Below are 23,501 nucleotides of genomic sequence, written 5' to 3' on the forward strand. Positions count from 1 at the left end.
CTGACTCCTAGTCCAGCATTCTGACCACCACACTGGCTTTCTTTAAAGGCTTGACTGTACCACATGCCCTTGTTAATGCTTTCAGTGCAATCCTCTACATCTACTCAGACGTCCCACTGAGTTCAATGGGGCTTAAGTGCATATAGGACTGCAGTCCATACTTGTAGATTGAATGGCTCTCGGGGATCTCTTTAATATTCTTATTGCTGCTAATTTTTAATTATTTTTATGTGCTGTCTCATTAGTTTGTTGGTTTTATTCTATTTTAATGGTTTTTATTGTTAGCTGCCTTCGGCTGCATGAGGAAAGATAAGGTATAAATCTTTTAAATAAAGAAAAGATTTATGCTGGACTATCATAACTATCACTGGAGAAGGAAATGGCAACCCACTCCAGTATTCTTGCCAAGAAAACCCCATGGAACGTTTCACAAGGCTAAAAGATATGACGCTGGAAGATGAGCCCCTCAGGTCGGAAGATGTCCAATATACTACTGGGGAAGAGCAGAGGGAATTTCCAAGTAGCGCCAGAAAGAGTGAAGTGGCTGGGCCAAAGCCAAAAGGACACTCAGCTGTGGATGTGTCTGGTGGTGAAAAGAAAGTCCGATGCTGTAAAGAACAATATTGTTTAGGAACCTGGAATGTCAGATCAATGAATCAAGGTAAGCTGGAGGTGGTCAAACATGAGACGGCAAGATTGAACATCGACATCTTGGGAATCAGCGAACTAAAATGGACAAGCATGGGCGAATTTAATTCAGGTGACCATCATATCTACTACTGTGGGCAAGAATCCCTTAGAAGGAATGGAGTAGGACTCATAGTCAACAAAAGGGTGAAAAAACAGTACTGGGGTACAATCTCAAAAACAATAGAATGATCTCAGTATGAATCCAAGGCAAACCATTCAACATCACAGTAATTCAAGTCTGTGCCCCAACCACTGATGCCGAAGAAGCTGAGGTTGATCGGTTCTATGAAGAGCTACAACACCTTCTAGAACTAACACCAAAACAAGATGTCCTCTTCATCATAGGGGATTGGAATGCTAAAGTAGGAAGTCAAGAAATCACCGGGATAGCAGGCAAACATGGCCTTGGTGTACAAAATGAAGCAGGACAAAGGCTAATAGAGTTTTGCCAAGAGAACACGCTGATCATAGCAAACACTCTTTTCCAACAGCACAAGAGGCGACTCTACACATGGACATCACCAGATGGTCAATATCGAAATCAGATTGATTATGTCCTTTGCAGCCAAAGATGGAGAAGCTCTATACAGTCAGCAAAAACAAGACCTGGAGCTGACTGTGGCTCAGATCATGAGCTTCTTATCGCAAAATTTCAGCTTAAATTGAAGAACGTCGGGAAAACCACTAAACCGTTCAGGTATGACCTAAATCATATCCCTTATGAATATACAGTGGAGGTGAGGAATAGATTTCAGGGATTAGACCTGATAGAGTGCCTGAGGAACTATGGACGGAAGTCCGTAACATTGTTCAAGAGGCAGCAACTCAATCCATCCCCAAGAAAAAGAAATGCAAGAAAGCAAAGTGGCTGTCTGAGGAGGCTTTACAAGTCGCTGTTGAAAGAAGGGAAGTGAAAAGCAAGGGAGAAAGGGGAAGATATACCCAACAGAATGCAGATTTCCAGAAAATAGCAAGGAGAGACAAGAAGGCCTTCTTAAATGAACAATGCAAAGAAATGGAAGAAAACAACAGAATGCGAAAGACTAGAGATCTCTTCAGGAAAATCAGAGATATCAAGGGAACGTTTTGTGCAAAGACGGGCATGATAAAGGACAAAGAAGGCAGGGACCTAACAGAAGCAGATGAGATTAAGAAGAGGTGGAAATAATACACAGAAGAACTATACAGGAAAGATCTGAATGTCCCTGATAGCCATGATATCATGAGGGATCGTTCCCTCAAGGTCACTGAACTTGAGCCGGACATCCTAGAGAGTGAAGTCAAGCGGGCCTTAGGAAGCATTGGTAACAACAAAGCTAGCGGAGATGACAGTATTCCAGCTGAGCTATTTAAGATCCTAAAAGATGATGCTGTTAAAGTGCTGCACTCAATATGCCAACAAATTTGGAACACTCAACAGTGGCCACAAGACTGGAAAAGGTCAGTTTACATTCCAATTCCAAAGAAGGGCAATGCCAAAGAGTGTTCAAACTACCGTACAATTGTGCTCATTTCACATGCCAGCAAGGTTATGCTCAAAATCCTACAAGCTAGGCTTCAGCAGTATGTGAACGGAGAACTACTGGAAGTACAAGCTGGGTTTCGAAGAGGCAGAGGAACTAGAGATCAAATCGCCAACATTCACTGGATCATGGAGAAAGCATGAGAATTCCAGAAAAACGTCTATTTCTGCTTCATTGACTACGCTAAAGCCTTTGATTGTGTGGATTACTTATTATTTATTGCCGGGAGAATTATCAACAACCTCAGATACGCAGACGATACCACCCTAATGGCAGACAGCGAAGAGGATCTCAAGAGCCTCTTGTTGGGGGTGAAAGTGGAGAGTGCAAAAGCTGGTTTGAAACTCAACATTAAAAAAACTAAGATCATGGCATCTGGCCCCATCACTTCCTGGCATATAGAAGGGGAAGAAATGGAAGCAGTGACAGATTTTATTTTCTTGGGCTCCAAGATCACTGCAGACGTTGACTGTAGCCATGAAATTAAAAGACGCTTGCTCCTTGGGAGGAAAGCTATGGCAAACCTAGACAGCATAGTAAGAAGCAGAGACATCACCTTGCCGACAAAGGTCCGTCTAATCAAAGCTATGGTTTTCCCAGTAGCAACGTATGGCTGTGAGAGCTGGACTATAAGGAAGGCTGAGTGCTGAAGAATTGATGCTTTCGAACTGTGGTGCTGGAGAAGACTCTTACGAGTCCCCTGGACTGCAAGGAGGTCAAATCAGTCCATCCTAAAGGAAATCAACCCTGAGTGCTCATTGGAAGGACAGATAATGAAGCTGAAGCTCCAATATTTTGGCCACCTAATGCGAAGAGAAAACTCCCTGGAAAAGACCCTGATGCTGGGAAAGATTGAAGGCAAAAGGAGAAGGGGACGGCAGAGGATGAGATGGCTAGATAGCATCACCGATGCAATGAATATGGACTTGAGCACACTCCGGGAGAGAGCGCAGGACAGGAAGGCCTGGTGTGCTATGGGTCACGAAGAGTCAGACACGACGGAGCGACTGAACAACAAATCCTAACCGGAGTGCCAAAAAAATTCTGTGGCACAGAGCTTAAGTGGATAAAAGGTTATCCTTTTGAAAAGAAAGAAAATACAGGGGTTGTGGTGGTTTTGTTTTCATTACTTGAACCTCACTGAAAACTACACCAAGTTATAATATACGGTTACCTTCTATCATGTTGCCCTCTCTCTTGAATACCCTCTCCTCACACCACTGACAGTGGATTAGGTACCGAATTTTCTTGACAGTATCATCTGCAGAAGAGGGTCCTCTCAATACTCTCAACTGCACTAGGACAAAATGTTCAAGAGCCACTGCAAGCAAAACTTCAATCCCTTTGTTGCATCGAGCAGCAGCTCTGCAAAAAAGATACATGATTATTAGCAGAACTCAGAAAAGGCCAACTCTTCCTACATTCCCAGCTTTATGCACAAGTTTGACTCCAACTGGAAATTCCTCTAATTTCTGAATGCCTTGTATGGACTGGGCAATCCTAGCATGCAGATTCCACCAATTTCTGGGCATGGCTTTCTATCCTTAGTTTCTTACTTCAGATCCAACACACTTTGCTATTGCAATGCCATCAAATTAGTTCTTGACTACAATAAAGACTTAATATACTTGAATCCAAAACACTAAGTGTTGTTCAAATTGCTTTGTAAGCACAATCGGGTTCCACCCAACATTGTGTGAGTGGACTTTGGCTCAAATAGAACTTTCCCTTCCTCTCCTCCACCCTGCAGCTCCCCGCCGTCCCATACACTCTGGAGAGTTTCCTAACCCTCCAGAGCAAGGGGGGCATAGGGAGCTGCAGGGGGAGGGGGAATCACCCTCTTCCCATTCCAATGACAGGAGCTTTTTGTTGGCGGAGCAACACCAGTTAGATATCACCCATGAGTACCTTCTTGGGATTACAATCCCAAAATCAATGTACAGTGCGTCTGAAGAATATAGATGTCCAATCTAGTTCCAATGGGAAGCCATTTCCAAACCTGTTTCAAGTCCTGCTTAGTCATGGAATAACTCCTCTAGTGATCATACTACTGCAACGTTGTGATTTATTTGCTCTATATTTACTGAAGCTTCTCTTTATAGACAATTGGAAGCTAGCTGTTCTCTTCAAAGAGGTGCACACAAGCCATCTAAATGATGTAAAGTCAAAAGAAGAGATCTCTCCCAACCGTTCGCATTTTTGCACCCTAGGCCTGCACAACTTGCAGCCATGAAGATGTAAGCAAGCTGCCAGCTGTTTGTGCTAGTCACTGTGGATGCAAGAATTCCCATTCTTGACACCTGTGTTGAGGCACCTAGCAACAACCACACAGCTAGTGCTCTGCATTCAGCTTTTGGTGGATCACAAGTTTTGCAGGTCTCTTTTGAACTATTTTTTGCCTTTGCATCGTTTACACTTCAGGATCTGATTTCTGAAGACTGCTGGAAAGCAAGATGCAGAAAACCAACTTCCCACAGCCCCTGCTAGAAATTTCAGCTGGCAACTAAGGAAAAACGCTGCAACTGCCTCATACTGGAACTTGAGACAATCACCATCTGGAAACTGTTACTGTACCTTGCCACAGCAGCAACTACCATCCTAGCAGCCAGTTCCTTGTAGTACTCTGTTCTGACAATGTTGCAACCATAGTGACGCTGGGCTACATGCTGGGCCTTTGAATAGAGAGAACTGATATCTGTTGATGTCACTGACACAATTCCAAGGTGTCTTACATTTCTGAAAGCTGCATCTAAATAGTTCACTGATGATCCAAATGGGTCCAGATGTCTGTAAGGGGACATGGCAGAGAGAATGCAAGAACATGTTAAGAATTATTCAGGAAAAAAAGATTTACAGTGCAGTTCTAACCTTGTTTACCCAGAAGTATTTCTCACTGAGGTCAACAGGACTAATTTCCAAGCAAGTCTGCTTAAGACTGCAACTTTAGCTGCTATAGTTTTACCATTCCTAATGAAAGGAAGTCATGTCCATACTCATGTCAGAAATAAAATAGGATGTGGATATATTACCCACATCTCATATACTCAGTATTTTGGAATGTTTCTCAAAATACATAGGTTCAGGCAAGGCTATAAATATTCAAAAATTGCAGGTGAGCCCACTGAAGTTTCATTTGTGAACAGAACTGTTACTTAAGGGTGCAAAACATTTTGTAAAACTCCAACCTAGCCAGATATTCTGGGAAGGACAAAGACCAAAATGCAGTGTTAAGGGGATGGATCCAGTTCTCACTTTCTTTTCCTCTTCCACCTTCCTTTTAGAACAGGACTGAGCGACCTTTTGGCTGTAGGGGTTGTAGGCAGTGCCTGGTAGTGGTCAGGGGCTGCATACATATACTCACCCTTCTCCTGACCCACCCATCCATACTGAACTGCCCAGAGAGCTTCGGCTATTGGGCGGTATAGAAATGAAATGAAATAAATAAAATATCTCAGCACACAAGGTTGGATAGGTTTAAACATCCCCTCCCCGGCCAGCTGAGATCAGGGGATGGGATTCCTGGGGTGGGAGAGCTTAAAGCCTCCTTCCCCCCCACAGCAATCCTGATCCAGAATGCTGGGAGGGGGAAAGGTTAGGTGGCTTCTGATCACCGGGATTTTTGCACCCTTTCTCTTTCCTGATATGCAAGATAGTTGGGATTCTTATGGAGAAGCCACAAGACCACTGCTATTTGTTATGAGGCAGAATGTATTAAACTTGCCAAATGTTCAGCATAACAAGAACTCTCCTACACAAGGATGTAAGTTTCTTTGGCGATGTAGGCCATCTTTTGTGGTGTTTCTCTGTTGGGGCACTGGCATGGTTCTAACAGCACTGGAAAAGGGTGAACCTTCTTAAGAAAAGCATGTAAACATGAAGTCAAAGGAAAAACACACTTTGCAGGTAGCTCACAAACAGAAATCAGGACTTCATATATGGTTCTGCAAACTTGCACATTGGTTGCAAGTTAATGCCAACACTCTTAAATAAAGCCAACGCTCTTAAACAAAACAACCACTCCCTTGCCTATATGGAGATGACAGCTGCCCAATACTGTAAACCAGTAGTGGGCAGAAGGTAAACTGGGATCTACTAGTAGATCTCTGGGAGATTTGCAGTCGATCAGCAAAGGTTTCTGACTCCCACTTATTCAATAGTAGGAATAACAAAATTAAATTTTCTATATAAATTCAGCTGCTGAAATGAAGAAACTTGGGGTAACCAAGAATGGACTTTTGTGTGACTGTGAGCTCAGTTCAGTTCTGCTACTGAAAACAAACCCCTAGGCTCAGACTGTGCTCAGAGGCATTCTATCTGTTAATTCTAGGCATGTGTTTTTTCCACCTGGCTCTCGTTGGTGGACCTTGGGGTTCTAATAAGGAACCCAAGGAAGTAGATTCAACAAGCCTGAGGTCTTCCCAACCCTGCTATCAACTAATACTTCTCCAGCCAGCCACTCTTTTAAGAGCCCCCACTGCTTTTGACTGCACTCAGGTGAAAGAGAAACAATGATAGTGTAAAATAAATGTTTTAGTAACATGAACATTGTTTTCATTTTTAGATGCTAGGAGGGCTTATAAAGTTTTGCTCAATTAAAGTTTACAGCATTTACAGTATGTATCTCGAAGTCCTGTTAAGGTATAGCAATGTGCTGCTGAAACATCTACAGTGAAGATTAGTTCGCTAGCTTAATTCATCATATTCAGAGTTTCATCAATGCTGGAGGGCAAATAGGATATTGCATGAAATGTAGGTTTTGGTTAATTTATATTGAAAGATCTTGTACTTTGCACAGTATTACCATTTTAGATGTTCCACACCTGAGCTATTCTCCAGTAAGGGTTTGGTAAGCGTTAGGGAGTTGGGGGGGGGAGGGGAAGAGTGCTGATCTAAGGGACAGATGCCACTTACATAAAATCAAATGCTCTCAAGTGCATGATGACATTGGCATCCATTTTTGTCACCTCAATAGCAGGCAAATTTGCTTCCCCTTCTTCCATTGTTTCATCACAGTCCTCGTCCTCCTTGATGTTCATCACCACTTTCATCTTATTTAAATGACAGTTCTCCTGTATCATTGTCACAGAATTTTGATTGTAGTCATTAATTGTGACCTTCACAGAATTTCCAAGATGCTTTGCCCACTGTAATCCCATTATACCTGGAGGGCAAGAAGTGTCTACAGTCAGAAGCAAACAACAGGGTAAGAGCTTGCTCTAATGGAACTTGTTCCACAGAAACAGGCTCATGTTCTCAACACACACCGCTCAAATTAAAAGATTCTAAGTTCTGTCTGAGAAATATGCAGATACTGGCTCACGCTAAGGCTATCAGGACTTCCACAAATTCTACTCCAAGTAAGTATGCATTGCTAAGATTAACATCTCTCCTCTCTTTTCCTGGAACGCCAGGGCAACTAACAGAACAACAGTCCAATCCTAAGCATGTTTACTCAGAAATAAATCCCACTGACCTCAATGAATTTACTCCCTAGTAAATGTGCTTAGGATTGCAGCCTAAGTGCACATTTCCCCTTTCCAAATTACACGAAGTGAATCAAAGCACAGAACAGCAGACTACCAGTGGCTCCAAATGCATCCAGACACTTCAAAGGTTTCCGTTCCTCAGCTAGGACAGCTAAAGCACAGACTATAAGCTGCCTAAAAAAAGGAAAAAAATATTTTAATTAAAATGTAAACTATGCATTCTTGCTGGTTCCAATTTAAGGACAGTTTCTGCCAAAAAAAATTGTTTTTAAATGAGAGATGTAACATTACTCTGGGTTTTTTTTTCTGTAATTAACATTTGTATTATTTAGATATAACTAGAAGTTGCACAGTATTGAGATTTTTGGTAGGACTTAAACTTCCCAGTATCATCATATTACAGTGCACAGTATTTTCTGTTTGCCAGCCTGTCCATGGCAGGTCCAATTGATTGTGATTTATTTTGATATTGGTTCAAATCCTAATTCAGCGATGTTCTTATGTACTGGGCTTCACTTTTCTCTGATCCTATGTACTTCAGCTGTACAACAGAAATATCAACCACCTACTGGCGTTAGTTAATATTAAAATCTATAATAAAACTATTTGCAAAATCCCTCCCCAAACAATCCCAAAAAATCCCATAAATTCTTACCGGTTAACTTTCATTTTGGGATTAAAATAAGAATCTGTTTTCTGTGGTGTAGAATAATTAGGAAGGACTTGTACATCTGTGTCTGCTTCTTTCAGAATTTCGTATGTAGATTTAGGAGCAGGGGCTAAGGATAGTTTTTGGAATACAAGAGTATTAGAGAGACTATAGCCCAGTTCAGACAACCATTCAAGGCTTCATAAACCATGGCTGAGATCTTGGTTTATTATCCTGGCATGTTAACTGACCTTAACCCAGAGTTTCCAATTTGGACGTAACAGGGAACTCTGGCTTAATTCAAGCCAGAAACAAGCTAAGAAGTGGCATGTGAAGGGAGGGGCTAGGGGTGAGTACTTGGCCCTGGCTTCTTAAACCTGGCTTAAAGCTGCAAACAATTGTTTGAACTGGGCCTGTGTGTTTACATGTTCTATAAAGTTCAAGAACCACCAAGATCATTAGATAGTAAACACAGAATATATGGTAGTCCTCAAACAAGAGATACCTTCAAAAATAAGCATGCATTCTCAGAACACTCGCAAACTCTATTCTACTTTATGAAAGGGCTCTGAAAGTTGTGTTTGGAGTCAATCACATTTCTTGCAGCAACTCCTTCTTTATCAGAAACAGAGAGAGCAGGAGATCTAATCATATGGCAAAAAGTTGCAATTGAGACTTTGAAAACATTCTAGGTACTGTTTGATAACCTAAGTTTCTGAGTCTTACAAGAACAAAAAATTGGGACAATAGCCAAGGGACATACACTTTGTCTTCAGGTAAGAACTTGGCTATGAAATATGATCCTTGTATGACATTTCTTTCCCCAGAACAGCTATATCTAAAGATACGTGTCCTGCTTTACATGTAGGTTTTTTGCTCAGCTTTCAATGTTAAAACAAATACTGATATAGCTCACTTTATTATGCCCCATTTTGATAATCCAAGTTATCACATTATGAGCTCATAACGAAAAATACATGAAAATGCTTTTAAAGGTTACTAGAGACAATGGAAACTTGGAAGTCTTTGTGGTTTAAGCCCTTGTGGGTTGGACAGGAATATAAATTCATATACATGGGAGTTTCACTTATTCGAATATCATGACATATTCTACCTATCCAATTATCAAAATAGAAGATAATCTGGCAGAAACAACAGGATTGTTTAAATACTTACCTGGAATAAACCTTGATTCAGTTTCTCCTTTATTAACATGGCGTTTAATATGCCCTATCATATCAGTCCTTCGGGTAATGGTTGCTGAACAGATAATGCAGTGATAATGGGCTCCCATCTTTATGATCTACAACACATATTGCATGCAGATTTAAAGTTTATCAGAAAAGCCTTTTAATATTATACCACATCTTATAATACATAGCAAAAATAGTAAGAACCCTAACAAACAAGCTATAGTTGATACTAAGGATACTGAATTTTGATCCTTGAATTCAGCAATAAAGCTGAGAGTTATCATTTGATCAATACTTATGTTTTAACTTATTGACCCCCAAAGACATACAAGTCTTCCGTTTAGACCAGTGAGTCATAAAGCTTCTATTAAAGTGGTTCACCAATTACATTTTGCTGGTCTACTGTAATGCATTCTATGTGGGGCTCCCTTTGGAAGCAGTTCAGAATGCAGTCTCCATGTTATTGCAGAAGTCAGCAACATGGTGCCCTCCAGATGTTTAGGTCAACTCCCATCACCTCCAGTCAGCATAGGCAATGGTCAGGAATGCTGGGAGTTGAACTCCAAAACATCTGGAGATCTACTTTCTGCCCACCCCTGTTCTGGAGGAGGGAATGGCTAGATCCTTTGAACATTAGAACGTAAGAGTCCGGTATTACTCTGAGTCCCTTAGGGCACAATCCTATGGGGATAGGTGGCCGCCTCTGAACTCAGAGGCGACCACCTACCCAATTCAGGGCAGGAGAAGCACAGAGGGGATCGTTCCCTCTGTGCTTCTGCCCTGCATTTATGGCTAGATAGCCAATTGTGGCTGTATAGCCGCGGGAAGGCAGAGCGGGGGGAGAGGCTGCAGGACAACACATAGGATGTATTGTACTGGCATTTCCACCTTTCCCGCCCTGGAACACCCCGTTTTGGCCGCTCTGTGCTCTTCTTCCCAGTGTGGAGCGCAGGGCTGTTCTGTGCTGCCTGCGAGGCAGCGCGGGGCGGGGGGGAGGTCGGTTCCCAGAAAACCACATATCCTATGGCTGTCTAGCCGCTGACTAGTGGCCATAGGATTGCTCCCTTATTTACCTTAAGGTAGGCTGGCAGGGATGAGGGACACAGTAATGTCAGTGGTGGTGCCCTCATTAAGGAACTTTCTTCACCAAGGAGCTCATCATCAAGCCAGCTCTATTGTGACTTTTAAGAAAATGATAAACCTTTTTATTTCAGCAGGCTTTTGGGAGGCAGGAGCTAATAGCTTTGATTTTTCACTGGAATATGGTATAGAATCATAGAGCTGGAAGGGGCCATTTAGGTTGTTAAGTCCAACCCCCTGCTCAGTGCAGGAATCTAGTTTAAAGCATTGCTGACAGGTGACTGTCCAGTCTCTGCTTGAATATCTCCAGTAAAAGAGAGCCCACCACCTCCCTTGGCTCCATTGTTTGACTACACTGGCCATAAGGAATTTTTTCTGATGTTCAACTAAAATCTGTCTTCCTGTAACTTCAGGCCATTATCTTGTGTCTACAGTGTCAGATGATCAAGAACAGGTTGCAGCCTTCTTCGGTGTGACCATCCTTTAGGTATTTGAGAAGTGCTATCATATCCCCCCTCAGTTTTCTCTTCTCAGGGCTAAATATACCCAGTTTCTTCCATCTTTCCTTGTAAGACTTAGTTTCTAGTCCCCTGATAATCTTTGTTGCCCTTCTCTGAACTTGTTCCAATTTCTCTGAATCCTTCTTAAAGTGTGGTGTCCAGAACTGGACACAATATTTGAGGTGAGATCTGACCAGCACAGAGTAGAGTGGAATATTATTTTCCATGATTTAGAAACTATACTTCTATTTATACAACCTAAAATTGCATATGTCTTTTTTGCAGCCCCATCACACTGCTGAGTCATTCAATTTGTGATTGACTACAACTCCAGGATCCTTTTCATATGTTCTATTGTCAAGCCGGGTATCCCCCATCTTATACCTGTGCATCTGATTTCTCTTCCCTAAATGAAGAACTTTGCACTTAACCTATCAAGATAATTCTGAAATGTTTCTGTCTTCTAAGTTATTAGTTATTCCACATAATTTTGTGTCATCTGCAAATTTGATAAGCATTGCCCCCACCTTTTCCTCCAAATCATAAATATAAAAATGTTGAAAAGCACAGGGCCCAGGACTGAACCCTGTAGCACCCTACTTCATAACTCCCTCCAGTTTGATGAGGAATCATTGATGAGCGCTTTTTGAGTACAGTGCTCCAGACAGCTGAGGATCCACCTAGTAGTAGTGGCATCCAGCCCACACATAATTAGATTGCCAATCAGAATATCATGGGGCACTTTGTCAAATGTATATTTTACTATTGTCTTAGATAATGAGTTTTAGATACTTGTTTTCATTCAGAAGCCACATGTCAGTTTCAACCTCAGAACCGAAAATGCTGTCTGTCTGGTGCACAAGGCCCTATGAACCAATAGTACAGGTCTCAATTCATCTTTGTAGTACCAGTGGTGCAGATACAATTCTTATAGGAATAAGAGGAAGCAGAATTGGTTTCATATGGTCTCCCTATCAGCCTCGCCTAAATGCAAGAGCAGTACAAAGTAAAAGCAAGTACCTTAACTTCTAAACTTTCCTTCTCAGCCTGCTATGGGCTTTTTCAATCTGCTGTCAACATACTTTCCACTTAATTCTCAATTACTGTTATACCATATCCAAAGAGCATATTTTCAGTCAGGATAGGAGTATAATCTCTAGACTAAGCTGCATGACATGCAAGAAATTTAATTAATTTGCAAAAGGCAGGGTAAATGAATCAATATATAACATTCTATTTAAGCTTGCTTATTTTGAAGTACTTTCTTATAAAATTAAAATAACCTATATAAAGTGTAAAATAATAATAGGCCATGTCATCCCACCAGGTCAAAAGAAATACAACATTCAAGTATAAATATTATATTTATGGCTGTGTATATTCAGTGCATCCGCCCCACTCCTACCTCAATTTCATATGGATGGGAAGATAGGTAAGGAAAATGAGATCCAAAAGGAAAGCTCATAGTCTCAGGTAACTAGTGAGCCCAAATTTAAAAACTAAAGAGGAAAATGTACCACATAGAAGACTAAGCTGGAACAGTTCATAATTATTTCTGCTTTTGAAAAAAATAAGGATTTATATAGCTGAATATCTGTTACCTGGTCTGCAGCAACATTTGGTTTTACAGGGCGACAAGGTAAGTCACAGATGCACATTCTGTAGCCTGGAATGCAGAAAGAACAGTGGTCAGCTGAAAATTTGATGGAGACACAGAACAGATATGGTTAAGACAGTACATTCTCTTGTTCAGGGACTGTTATTTTAAACTATCCACAGTTACTTCTACAACCAAGTATTTTAGCTACATGCATCAACTTTATCACTTGAGCTAAAACTTTAAAAATACCATAATTTATAATAAGGTACTCCTGCGATTGTGAGTTTTGCCATGGAACTTGAAGCGCTGGGCAAGGAAAACTGAGTTGCATTGGCATCAACAATGGGATTGCATCCACCTTTACCTTCAAATTCAACAGACACTTTCCAGTGGAGATTCTGAAGATGGCGATGGAGCTTATGACCATAACAAGCTTTGAACTTCTCTTCAGGACACAATGGACAAGACTTCTTGCCAGCTGGTAATGCAAATTAGATCAAAATAAGAAGAGATGCAGTAACACAGCCTCTTCCTTTCAAATCACGATGGGAGATTATCTGAAGTTTCCCAGACAACGTTATTGACCTTTTAAAGAAGCTATTCAAGAACTGCCTCGAACAAAAGAAGGCATTCTGCAACGCAGCTCAGTGCCCTTGCAACCAAATATTATAAGGAGTTGAAATGTGTTGTGGACTCCTTTGCTTTGATCTAGTAAGCTCAGTTTTAGGACAACCTACTTGAATAATCTTTGAAAGACTTACCACCTTTACAATATTTATTAACAGTTCAATCTTATGCATGTCTACTCAGATGGAAACCCCACTGAGTTCAATGGGACTTACCTCCCAGGTAAGTGTGCATAGGATTGCAGCCTAAGATAAGCTTTGCTAAATCGAAGGTTGACTACAGTAACAGCTACAATAGCCAACCCCTATTCTATTTACCCATGCTTTCATCTTTCCCCTTTCTCATACTGTAGCTGCCATTGTCAGTTACTTTCCTTTCAACATCCTCTCTAGACAGGACTAGTGTCAAAGGTAAGCATGGTTGGGCACATGCCAAGGGCCCACACCCCAGCAGGGGCCCACTGACAAGAGGCCCCTGGAGCTGCTGCTCCATTTCACCACTGCAGTCTGCTTGTTCATCTGCCCCTTGCTCTGGCCCACACAATGGTGGTAGTGAGGAGGAGCAGTAGATGCCACTGCCTACTTGTTCACTGGCTCTCTTGACTGTCAACAAGCAAGTGGTAGCAATGATGAGAAAGAGGATGAGGAGCAATAGCAGCTGTTGATAATGGTGATGAGAAGGTAGATGCAGTGAGGGAGGAGGCCTGAGGGTGTCTTGCCCATGGGCCTTCAAAACCCTGGAGCTGGCACTGTCTGTGGAGCAAGCTCAACTGCATCTTCTGGCTTGGGACTGACAGCAAGAATGGAGCTGCATGTGTAGCCCCCACAGTGCTGTTCATGGAATTACATGTACCTCTCTTGTTTTCTTATAGAATCCTTTTATTCACCTGCATTTAAACCATCAGCCATAGTTCAATACATCTCTAATAAGAGCTCATAACCCACTATTGATTCATGGGTTCTATCTGGCTCCCAGATTAAAGTAAACAATATACTTTTCATCCCAGACAACTAGTTTCTTTGCTGTAATTGCCTGGTCAAGTACCCTTCCAAGAATCTAACACCACAAGCATTATCCTTCAGCCATATGTTGTTCAACTTTCAAGTTAGTTTAAATACCTGCCACTTGATGGTCTGCATTCTGGGAAACAGCTGAGATTAGGCAACCTTCCTTCAGGTCAGCCAGTTTCTCTAGGTCAGCAAGTGTCCTCTGAATTGAAATATGTTTCTCTAGAACAAAACAATTCATTTTTGTTGCATTTTTCAATTTATAAATTCATTTTTCAGTTAAAACGTTTTTGTTTTGTAGAAGTTTACAATCAACTCCTACTTAATGTTTTCCCCTTAAACAGCTCTGCAGCAGTGTGTGCCCTGCATCACTACATCCATCCTCCCATAACCTGCATAATCACCTAACCATAGTCCCCAATTGGCTATCACTTACCCATAGCTCTCCTACTATCTCTACTGCACCCCCTTTGCAAAAACAAAGCCAAACAAACATATTCTAAATTATATAAAAAAAACCCACATACTAAAGTTAGAACCACATAAACTGAACAGACATACAACACAAGGTAAATCGCACATGTGCTTTGGTTAATGCTGACTGCAGAATATGTGTTCAAAGTTCTCTCAGGGCATACTTTCTCTCCTGCTCCCATGCAAAACCAAGAAAGGAGAGTGCTGGTGCTATGCCTCTTCTTGTAAAATCTATTCCATTTTTAGTTTTCACTTTTTGATCTTCCTAAGTGAAATGCTTCCTATTATAGCTAAATACTTTTTAAGCTTTGTTTTCAAAGAAGTTTTCAAAATGTGCACAATACCACAGATTTGCATGTTTTGGTACTAATTTACATACTTTTATATTGTATATTTTGTACACTGTTCTGTGTATTTTTAATAGAAAAGCATTTCAGAAATGCTATAATATATTACCTTATTTTGGCAGTCCATGTGTAATATTCCTTCTTTGGGCGTAACTTGGAATTTTTGGTGCTGACACATGAGTTTATTGTGCAATCCTATGCAAGTTCACTTGGAACTAAGAGAAAGATCCAATGGTGTTGTTTCACTGATGGACTTTCCAGAGCAGGTTTTCAGGGGGTGCAGAGGGCTACAAGGGGGAGGAGGAATTGCCTGCCTCCCTGTTCTGCTGATGGAAGCAGTTCCATCAGTGAAATGACACTGTTGGATCCCCACTGTTCAATGGGCTTACTCCCTAGTCAGTGTGTTTAGGATTGCAGCCTTAGAGGGTGGTTCACTCACCACTTACACTGGTGACATTTTGGTATTGTCAGTGGGTCTACACCAGTTTTAAGTAATGTTATGTCTTTTTGATGTTTTGTCTGGATGTCTTCAAAGAGACATAAGAATTGATGGAAGGAAAACCCTCACTTTCAATTGGATGTGTAACATATGTAACTTGCATTCATTTATAATTGAGGAAATGCTTATGTATCTATACACACAGATTCCTGCCTTATGTTAGCAAACCTCTTGGAGATTCAGATGATGCATCCAGTAGGATACTGTTAGGCTCTTTTATAGACTCTTGCTTCATTTCTTCCTTTTTGGTTTTTACTTCTTCTTTAGTTATTTCCACATCTGGCTTGGGGATTTCCATTTCTCTGGAGACATCCATGCTATCTGGAGAAAGATGAAAAACCATATTTACAATATATATTTAATCGGCTGCATTAGTAGGAGTTTAAAATGTGCTGTTAGTGCTATATATAGAATCAGATATAGAATATAGATATAGAATCATCAAAAGATAATAAACATTTAAAATCCGTAAAGCTAAGTGCAATCAGATACTTATAAAATTGTGTGTGTGTGTGTGTGTGTGTGTGTGTGTTCAAAAAGGGGTAATTGAAGTGAATGTCAGCTGGGATCACCACACTGTAGTATGTTTGCAATTCTTAATATTTTGCCCAAGAGAATAGCAAGCAAAACAAAAGATTGTAGGTATGCACCAGAAGAAGAAAGTTAAGTAGAGGGATACCAGAGAAAAGCTTAATGCACTCAATTTCTACCACAGGTTTCACTGAAGTGCTTTATACCTAGGAAGAAGCTCTCTGCTTTAATTTTTTAATAATTCTTGTTGCCCCATCTTAGAAGTAGAGATGCAATGCATCAAACCCAAATTACCATTTCACCTTACTGTATATCATGTCTTGCACATTATGCGGCAGAAAACCTGTTTGCCATTGTAAGTATGCTCAAGTAATTAAGGCCACTGAGGAAGCTTAATTGCAGAGTGGCGATTTGAACCCAGGTCTTTCTGCTCCTAGTCCAGCATTCTATCCACTATGCTGATGGTACCTGTGATTAGTTCTCCTGTCCATCTTGACTCAAAAAGCATATAATTTGCTACTAAAATAAGTTTTCTATATGCACTCGTTTATGAATTATAACATATCCATCACCTTGGACTACAGTAGCTACAGAATTAATGCCACAGAATGAGCAGGTCTATCCAAATTAATTTTAAGAACATAAGAGCCATGCTGGATCAGACCAAGGGTCCACCTAGTCCAGCAGTGGCCAACCAGCTGTCGATAGGAAATCCAAAAGCAGGACATGAGTGCAACAGCACCCTTGCTGTGTGGTCCAGAAACACAACATCAAGATTCTCCATGCATCTACTTTTTTATGGGAGCCTATTATAAAGGAACCTTAGCTGATCCTGGCCCCTTAATGACTGTGTGTGTGTTGACAGGTGTTTGCAAATGCAAGTTCAATCCCAGCTTGTTGCTCACATTTTTATTTTCAAGTGTGTACTTAGGTGTGCACCTAAACATGTAGAACGTGAATCAGTCCATAGCATCAACTGGATACTTCTGTAGTAGTGATGGATCAAGACACTTTTCTTATGCTGTAGAGAACTCAATACAAACTCTACTCTTGACTGTTAAGACCAAAACTCCAGAGTAGCTCGCTCACACTGCATCAAGAAGATAGCAGATAGGATAGCAACTAAGATAGGATAGCAGTGAAGTTCCGTTTGCCATGCCCTCAGAAAATATATTATGACCTACCGGGATGAAGCCTGAAGATGTGAACAAGGCAATTATTGATACCATGGCAGAACGGTGCTTGTTAATTTTTAAAACTCTAATTAATATTTTTGGGACAATCGGAGCTATAAATGATAAACTAATTCCTATAACTGGATATACAAAACAACTTGATGAGATTATACAACTTCTCAAGGATCAGGATACCAGAACAAAACAAGACGTGAATCCAGAAGTAAATCAGAAAGACATGACACTTCCAGTTTTACAACCTGTACAGGCTTTGGTTCCTTCAACTGTATCCCAGCGTTCGAATTCCTTGAACCTTGCAGACTATGGAGAATTTGTAGAACTGAAGAATTGGGACTTTAAGGGGAACTTAATTTTAGTCCCAGACCAAGTGGCCTTTGAAATATCACCATTATCAAATGGGGTTCTGCCTAGTTGGTGGGGGAAAAACCGAGTTGTGTATAATCTTAATGCATTGTTGAACTTAAGAATTCATATAAGAAATATTAGATCTGTACACACACTTCCAGGCTCTCTGTATTTACAGAGATGTATAATAACTTTTAACTCACCAATGTTGGTTAAAGAAATCTTTGCTGCGAGGTTCCAACTGGGTAAATATGGAGTAAGGGCTAGAAGGGTCTTTAAAACTTATTCATTAACACCACTATTTAAGCAGATATCTAGAAGGAAACCCATAGATCAGTATGCCCCAGAAGCAAGTCGACTACATAATGTTCTAGAGCAGTCTAACACTGAAATGCTCATTGATTTTACAACTCAGGAGACAGATGTTGGGACCATTGATATAGAGTCCACTGATCAGGGCCTTCAGAGAACAAACTTTAGGTCTTTATGTCCCTCTAGTCCCCCACTCAAAAATGATGTTTTGTTAGACACTGAAATTCTCTTAACCAATACTGCAATTAATTCTTATATTGACAACTTTCAGTTGATACCACAAAAAAAACAGAAAACAGTGGTAGCTGAAATCAACACTACAGTAGTCCCAATAGCAAATAATTCTCAAAGGAAACACATGATCCAGAACTCCACTTCCTGCTTAAATGGTGCCGTGCAGCTTGACCCCTCAATAGATCAAATTACATTAGATTGTTCCTCCTGACAAAATAAGGCTTTGGGGAGTTCACTTAAGTGTGTCTCCTGGAACATCTCTGGATGGTCTAATAAAAGGGCAGATGGTTCATTCAGAAGGTACCTTAGATCTTTTGATATCATATTCCTACAGGAAACATGGTGCACGGGGGAAATTCTTCTGAGTAATTACAAAACCTATGAAGTCCCTGCAAGTATCCCCAGAAGCATGGGACACCCGTGGGGGGGATTAGCCTGTTGTATATCAACTTCATTGAAAGGCGAAAGCTATCTCATCAGTAATTTGGAGTCCTGGGCTTTGGCTATATTTTTCAAAATTAATTTAACATCATATATCATGGTAAATGTATATATTCCTCCTTGGAAATCAACTTATCACAGCAAAAATGTTTGGGAAAGCCTTACAGATTACATACTTGGCCTGCAGACCCAACTATCTGGAGCTCATTTGATATTAGTTGGTGATTTTAATGCCCGGATTGGCCCAAACTGGAATGCAATAGAGCCAGTCTCCTATTTTTCCCTGGATGACTTCCCACTGATAAAGGATAGACAGTCAAAGGATCACACGATTAACACCCAAGAGAAGCAGTTTATTCAAATGATCTTTCAATCTGGACTTCTCATTCTGAATGGCTCTCTGTCCGAGGATTTGACAGGGGAATTTACCTTTATCAACCATCTTGGGGCTAGTGTAATTGATTATATTGCAGTTCCTCCAGCTGTGTTTGGGCTGATTACGCTCTTTAGAGTAGATTCATATCCATGTAGTGATCACCAACCACTGATTGTCCAGTTAGAATGTTTTAAAAATGCCCAGGCAAATCAAGAAAATAGGCTCCCAGTCCCAAGCACGAGGGTTGCAACATACCATCGTAAATGGGCAAATGTGAATTTAAATGCTTTGGAACGCTTATGGCATTCTGAGAATGTACAACTCTTGCTGAATACCCTGTCCTCTTCCAAAGAGACAGAAGTAGTACTAGAATGTTATGCCCAGATTATAGCAGCAGTCGAACCTCTCTTATTTTGGAAAGGCCAGTCAAAGAACCAGAGGCCAAAAGTGGGTAATCCATGGTTTGACATGGACTGTAGGAAACTTAAGCAGGAAATTAAAAGACAACATAAACTCCTAAGAGACAGAGGTATAGTCCCTTTACCACAGTCCTATTTGGCACTGCGTAAATTATATAAAAATACAATTAAAGAAAAAAAGCAAGAGCATGCTAGGTTGCAATGGGTGGAACTAGCATCAGCACTCGAAAGAAATGATAGACCTAGATTTTGGCACCTTACTTCAGACTTAAGATACTCTGGGACTCCATCCATTGACTCTGTTATTACAACACATGAATGGGAACGACACTTCCATTCCCTCTTTTATGATGAGATGGCCTGTCTTCCCCCATTGCAGGAGGAAGACCCAGAATCATCTAATTGGCCCCCAGTCACCTGTGAGGAAATAGCTATGCTGATACGGAAGTTGAAGCACGGAAAGGCCCCCGGAAGGAGTGGCATTTCACCAGATTTCTTGATCGATTATCCTCATTGGTGGATCCCAATGTTAGCAACCTTATTTACACTTATTGATAGAACTGGGAAATTTCCCCAAGATTGGGCAGTAGCTATTGTAGTGCCTATTTATAAAAAGGGCAATCGGTCAGACCCTAAGAATTATCGCCCTATAAGTCTACTGGATGTTATAAGTAAGCTGTATGAAAGACATCTTTTAGATAAGCTGGAAAATTGGGTGCTCAGGGAGAATCTCCTTGTTGAAGAACAAGCAGGCTTCCGATGTGGCAGATCTACAGTAGACCATTGTTTTCTACTAAAATATTTGGCTGGGAAATATACATCTCCCCCTTATCACTCACTTTTTGCTGCATTTGTAGACCTTCGAGCAGCCTTTGATTCTATATCTAGACCTCGCCTTTGGCAGAAGCTTACACTTTTAAATGTGGATTATAAATTGCTCAGGAGAATACAGGGGCTGTATGAGAATTCTATCTTGCGTGTGAGAGAGTCTTCAGGTGATCTTTCAGGCCCCATTATTGTTAACAAAGGAGTGCGCCAGGGATGTTTGCTTGCACCTCTTTTATTCAATCTATATCTTAATGATATGGTTCCCTACTTATCTTCCCACCTCTTTTAAAAGACAGGAATATTTCAGTGTTATTATATGCAGATGATGCTGTTCTCCTGTCATACACCCAGGTGGGGATGCGTAGGCTTTTAAGAGCCCTAAGCTCATATTGTGTGAGAGAAGCCCTTCAGGTCAACTACGAAAAAACTAAAATCTTAGTCTTTGGCAAAAGGAGGAAAAAATACCGATGGCAGCTGGATAACCATCTGCTTGATCAGGTCAACAAATATAAATACCTAGGAGTGACATTTCAAAGTTCAGGATCTTGGTCGGAGCACTTGAATGCAATAGCCCTGACAACTAATGTAACTAGTAATGCCATTCTTCGTTTTGCTGCTGGACCAGGTGGTAAGATGGTGGCCCCTTTAATAGAGCTATACAAGGGCAAATTACTTCCCCAAATATTATATGGGGCACCTGCCTGGACCCATGCTAACATTGCTTCATTGGAGTCAGTGCAGCATAAATTTCTATCCAGAGTACTCGGGGTTCCCAGATCCACTTCTAAGGCCATTGTCCGACTAGAAACACCTTGTCACTCAGTGGGAATGCTTGTTCAAAAAGCTGCCACTTTCTTCTGGTTAAAGATAGTGTTCCAACTGGCCTCCCCCTTGGTCTTATTAGCATATGAAGCTATGGGAAGGGGCTCATGGGCAGACAAGATAACCACATCTATCTCTGAGTTGGGCTTTTCACAATCATATTTGCTTGCAAGGGGCTATGATAGAGCTAGGGATGAGATTTCAAAGAGGTTACAGGATGCTGATATTCAAACAACAATGGCTGTTGCTGCTGAAAGTCGCTCTAACAAGATCTATAAAAGCATCATGACCTCTCCGGGGAAGGCTCCCCCGTATTTGATTTCCATCACCTCACATGAATTGAGATGGCTCATGACTAGGTGTAGACTGAACTCACTCCAACTGATGGAGGTGAAGGCACGTTATAGGATCCATCATGGCATGAGTGCAGATTGCCCAGCTGGTTGCCCCAAGGTAGAGGACATGGTACACTTTTTAGCAGAATGCCCATTGTATATCGATTTGAGGAAGCAATATCTTGAGCCCCTATTAGCTGTACTTGGGGATACTTCTGGTGCAAGTATAACTCGATTATTATTAGCTGGAACAGATCATTATACATCATATAGGACTGCTAAGTTTGTCAGTCAAGCCCTGGAGAGGCGAAAGTCATTGACTGTTATAAAAAAACTAAATCCGTAAACATGGTAATAATATTCTGGCAGATATTGTTTTAGGATTTTAAAATGTTTTTAACTTGCTCTTGTTAGTTATTTTATTAATAATTTGTACTTTGGTCTCCCTTTTGGGTTGATGTGAGAATTCTATTTGTTTTGTGTGCGGACGGCCTGATTGGCTAAAAAGCAATAAACTGTATACTATGACCTAGTTCATTTCCATGCATGTGATACCAGTGTGTAATTTATGTACAAATGTACCCCTTAATTTTCATCCCTAACTGAAATGACGCTTAAGTATGTGCCACTGTTCACAATCATCCCATGCCACCTTTGTCTTTCCCCTCCAATATTTAGATTACTAGCTCTTTGGGGCAGGGACTTTTCTGCTTATGTAACTCTGAAAAGTGTCATGCACACCAATGCCACATAATAATAATAATAATAGATGATAGAATGAATGCTTTGATCACAGTTACTGGCTAGTAGTAACATCCATGACTGTATTGATATTTTTCAGGTAATTGAAGTTTCTGTTGGTAGACAGAATTAGGTTAATCCTAATGCTTGTTATTGTTCTTTTCCTCCCCTATTCACACTATTGGGTCATAAAGTCAAAGCACCATCAACTCAATAAAGTCAGCAAGAGGATCCAAATCTGTCCATTTTTGTTTTTCAGAACTGGACCTAAAGAAGAAAAATACCAAACTCGTTCATCCAAACTGCATCCCAGAGGGAGTACATCCTTAAAACTCCCTAACATTAGTTACTTGCGAACACATCTTCACTACCATCATTGCCCCTTCAATTAGTGTGATTAACAAGAGGAAAAAAGAGGTTTTTCACTGAAAGTTGATTCTAAATTTCCCGTTTCTAGTCCATGCTGCTGTTTGTGTCACCTATTTTCATCTGAGAAATGTCAGAAGATATTACAAAAAATGTATTTTCCTCCTAAATACTCATATTATGGGAAACAACAATCCAGACTTCATGGCTTAAGCCAGAAGAATCCCAGTTTCTTATCTCTCCCTCCTCAGACATACATTCATACATTATTTATTTATTCAAAATATTTCTTGGCTGCCTTTCAGGGCAGAAGCCCTCCCAAGGTGGCATATTAAAATAAACACATAAAACTGGTATAATTATGCATCTTTCCCAGTACTGTGTGATTTCTTGGCTCAAGTGATAGTTGGCATTCTTTGGCAAAAAGTTCTTTGCCAAGAATACCTGCCAGAATTTTGGTGAATTTCATCCTCCTGACCAGTTGCAGGGGCAGGGGAAGATATGAAAGGTCAGAAGAAATTTTTATTATTACTTTCTATAGCACACAAAATGCCGGGTTGGATGAATCACAGGTCGGAATTAAGATTTCCGTGAGAAATATCAACAGCCTCAGATACGCAGACGATACCACCCTAATGGCAGAAAGCGAAGAGGATCTAAAGAGCCTCTTGTTGAGGGTGAAAGAGGAGAGTGCAAAAGCTGGTTTGAAACTCAACATTAAAAAAACGAAGATCATGGCAACTGGCCCCCTCACTTCCTGGCATATAGAAGGGGAAGAAATGGAAGCAGTGACAGATTTTATTTTCTTGGGCTCCAAGATCACCGCAGATGGTGACTGTAGCCATGAAATTAAAAGATGCTTGCTCCTTGGGAGGAAAGC

The 23,501-nt window shown here is 40.8% G+C and overlaps 2 protein-coding genes across 3 annotated transcripts in view; one reads left to right on the forward strand and one right to left on the reverse strand.

Annotated features, from left to right (window-relative positions):
• Window positions 1–23,031, forward strand: part of RNF2 (ring finger protein 2) — a 50,733-nt gene extending 27,702 nt beyond the window's left edge. The window contains exon 7 of the mRNA XM_084851393.1: window positions 22,515–23,031. Coding sequence (XP_084707519.1) covers window positions 22,515–22,526 — 12 coding nt within the window. The 3' untranslated portion in view covers window positions 22,527–23,031. The remainder of the gene's footprint in view (window positions 1–22,514) is intronic.
• Window positions 1–23,501, reverse strand: part of TRMT1L (tRNA methyltransferase 1L) — a 32,294-nt gene that overhangs the window by 6,860 nt on the left and 1,933 nt on the right. The window contains exons 2-11 of one of the 2 annotated variants that reach the window (XM_084851385.1): window positions 15,844–15,996; window positions 14,467–14,577; window positions 13,086–13,199; window positions 12,723–12,787; window positions 9,525–9,651; window positions 8,355–8,478; window positions 7,794–7,873; window positions 7,125–7,374; window positions 4,788–5,000; window positions 3,388–3,578 (exon numbers count right to left, since the gene is read on the reverse strand). In XM_084851385.1, the coding sequence (XP_084707511.1) occupies window positions 3,388–3,578; window positions 4,788–5,000; window positions 7,125–7,374; window positions 7,794–7,873; window positions 8,355–8,478; window positions 9,525–9,651; window positions 12,723–12,787; window positions 13,086–13,199; window positions 14,467–14,577; window positions 15,844–15,996 (1,428 nt within the window). Of the gene's footprint in view, window positions 1–3,387; window positions 3,579–4,787; window positions 5,001–7,124; window positions 7,393–7,793; window positions 7,874–8,354; window positions 8,479–9,524; window positions 9,652–12,722; window positions 12,788–13,085; window positions 13,200–14,466; window positions 14,578–15,843; window positions 15,997–23,501 lie in introns of both variants that reach the window. The other variant, XM_084851384.1, reaches the window with a different exon arrangement.

The sequence above is a fragment of the Heloderma suspectum genome, chromosome 4, assembly GCF_057233095.1.
Source record: "Heloderma suspectum isolate Gila_16-S chromosome 4, 16-S_ref, whole genome shotgun sequence".
NCBI classification, from domain to species: Eukaryota; Metazoa; Chordata; class Lepidosauria; order Squamata; family Helodermatidae; genus Heloderma; species Heloderma suspectum.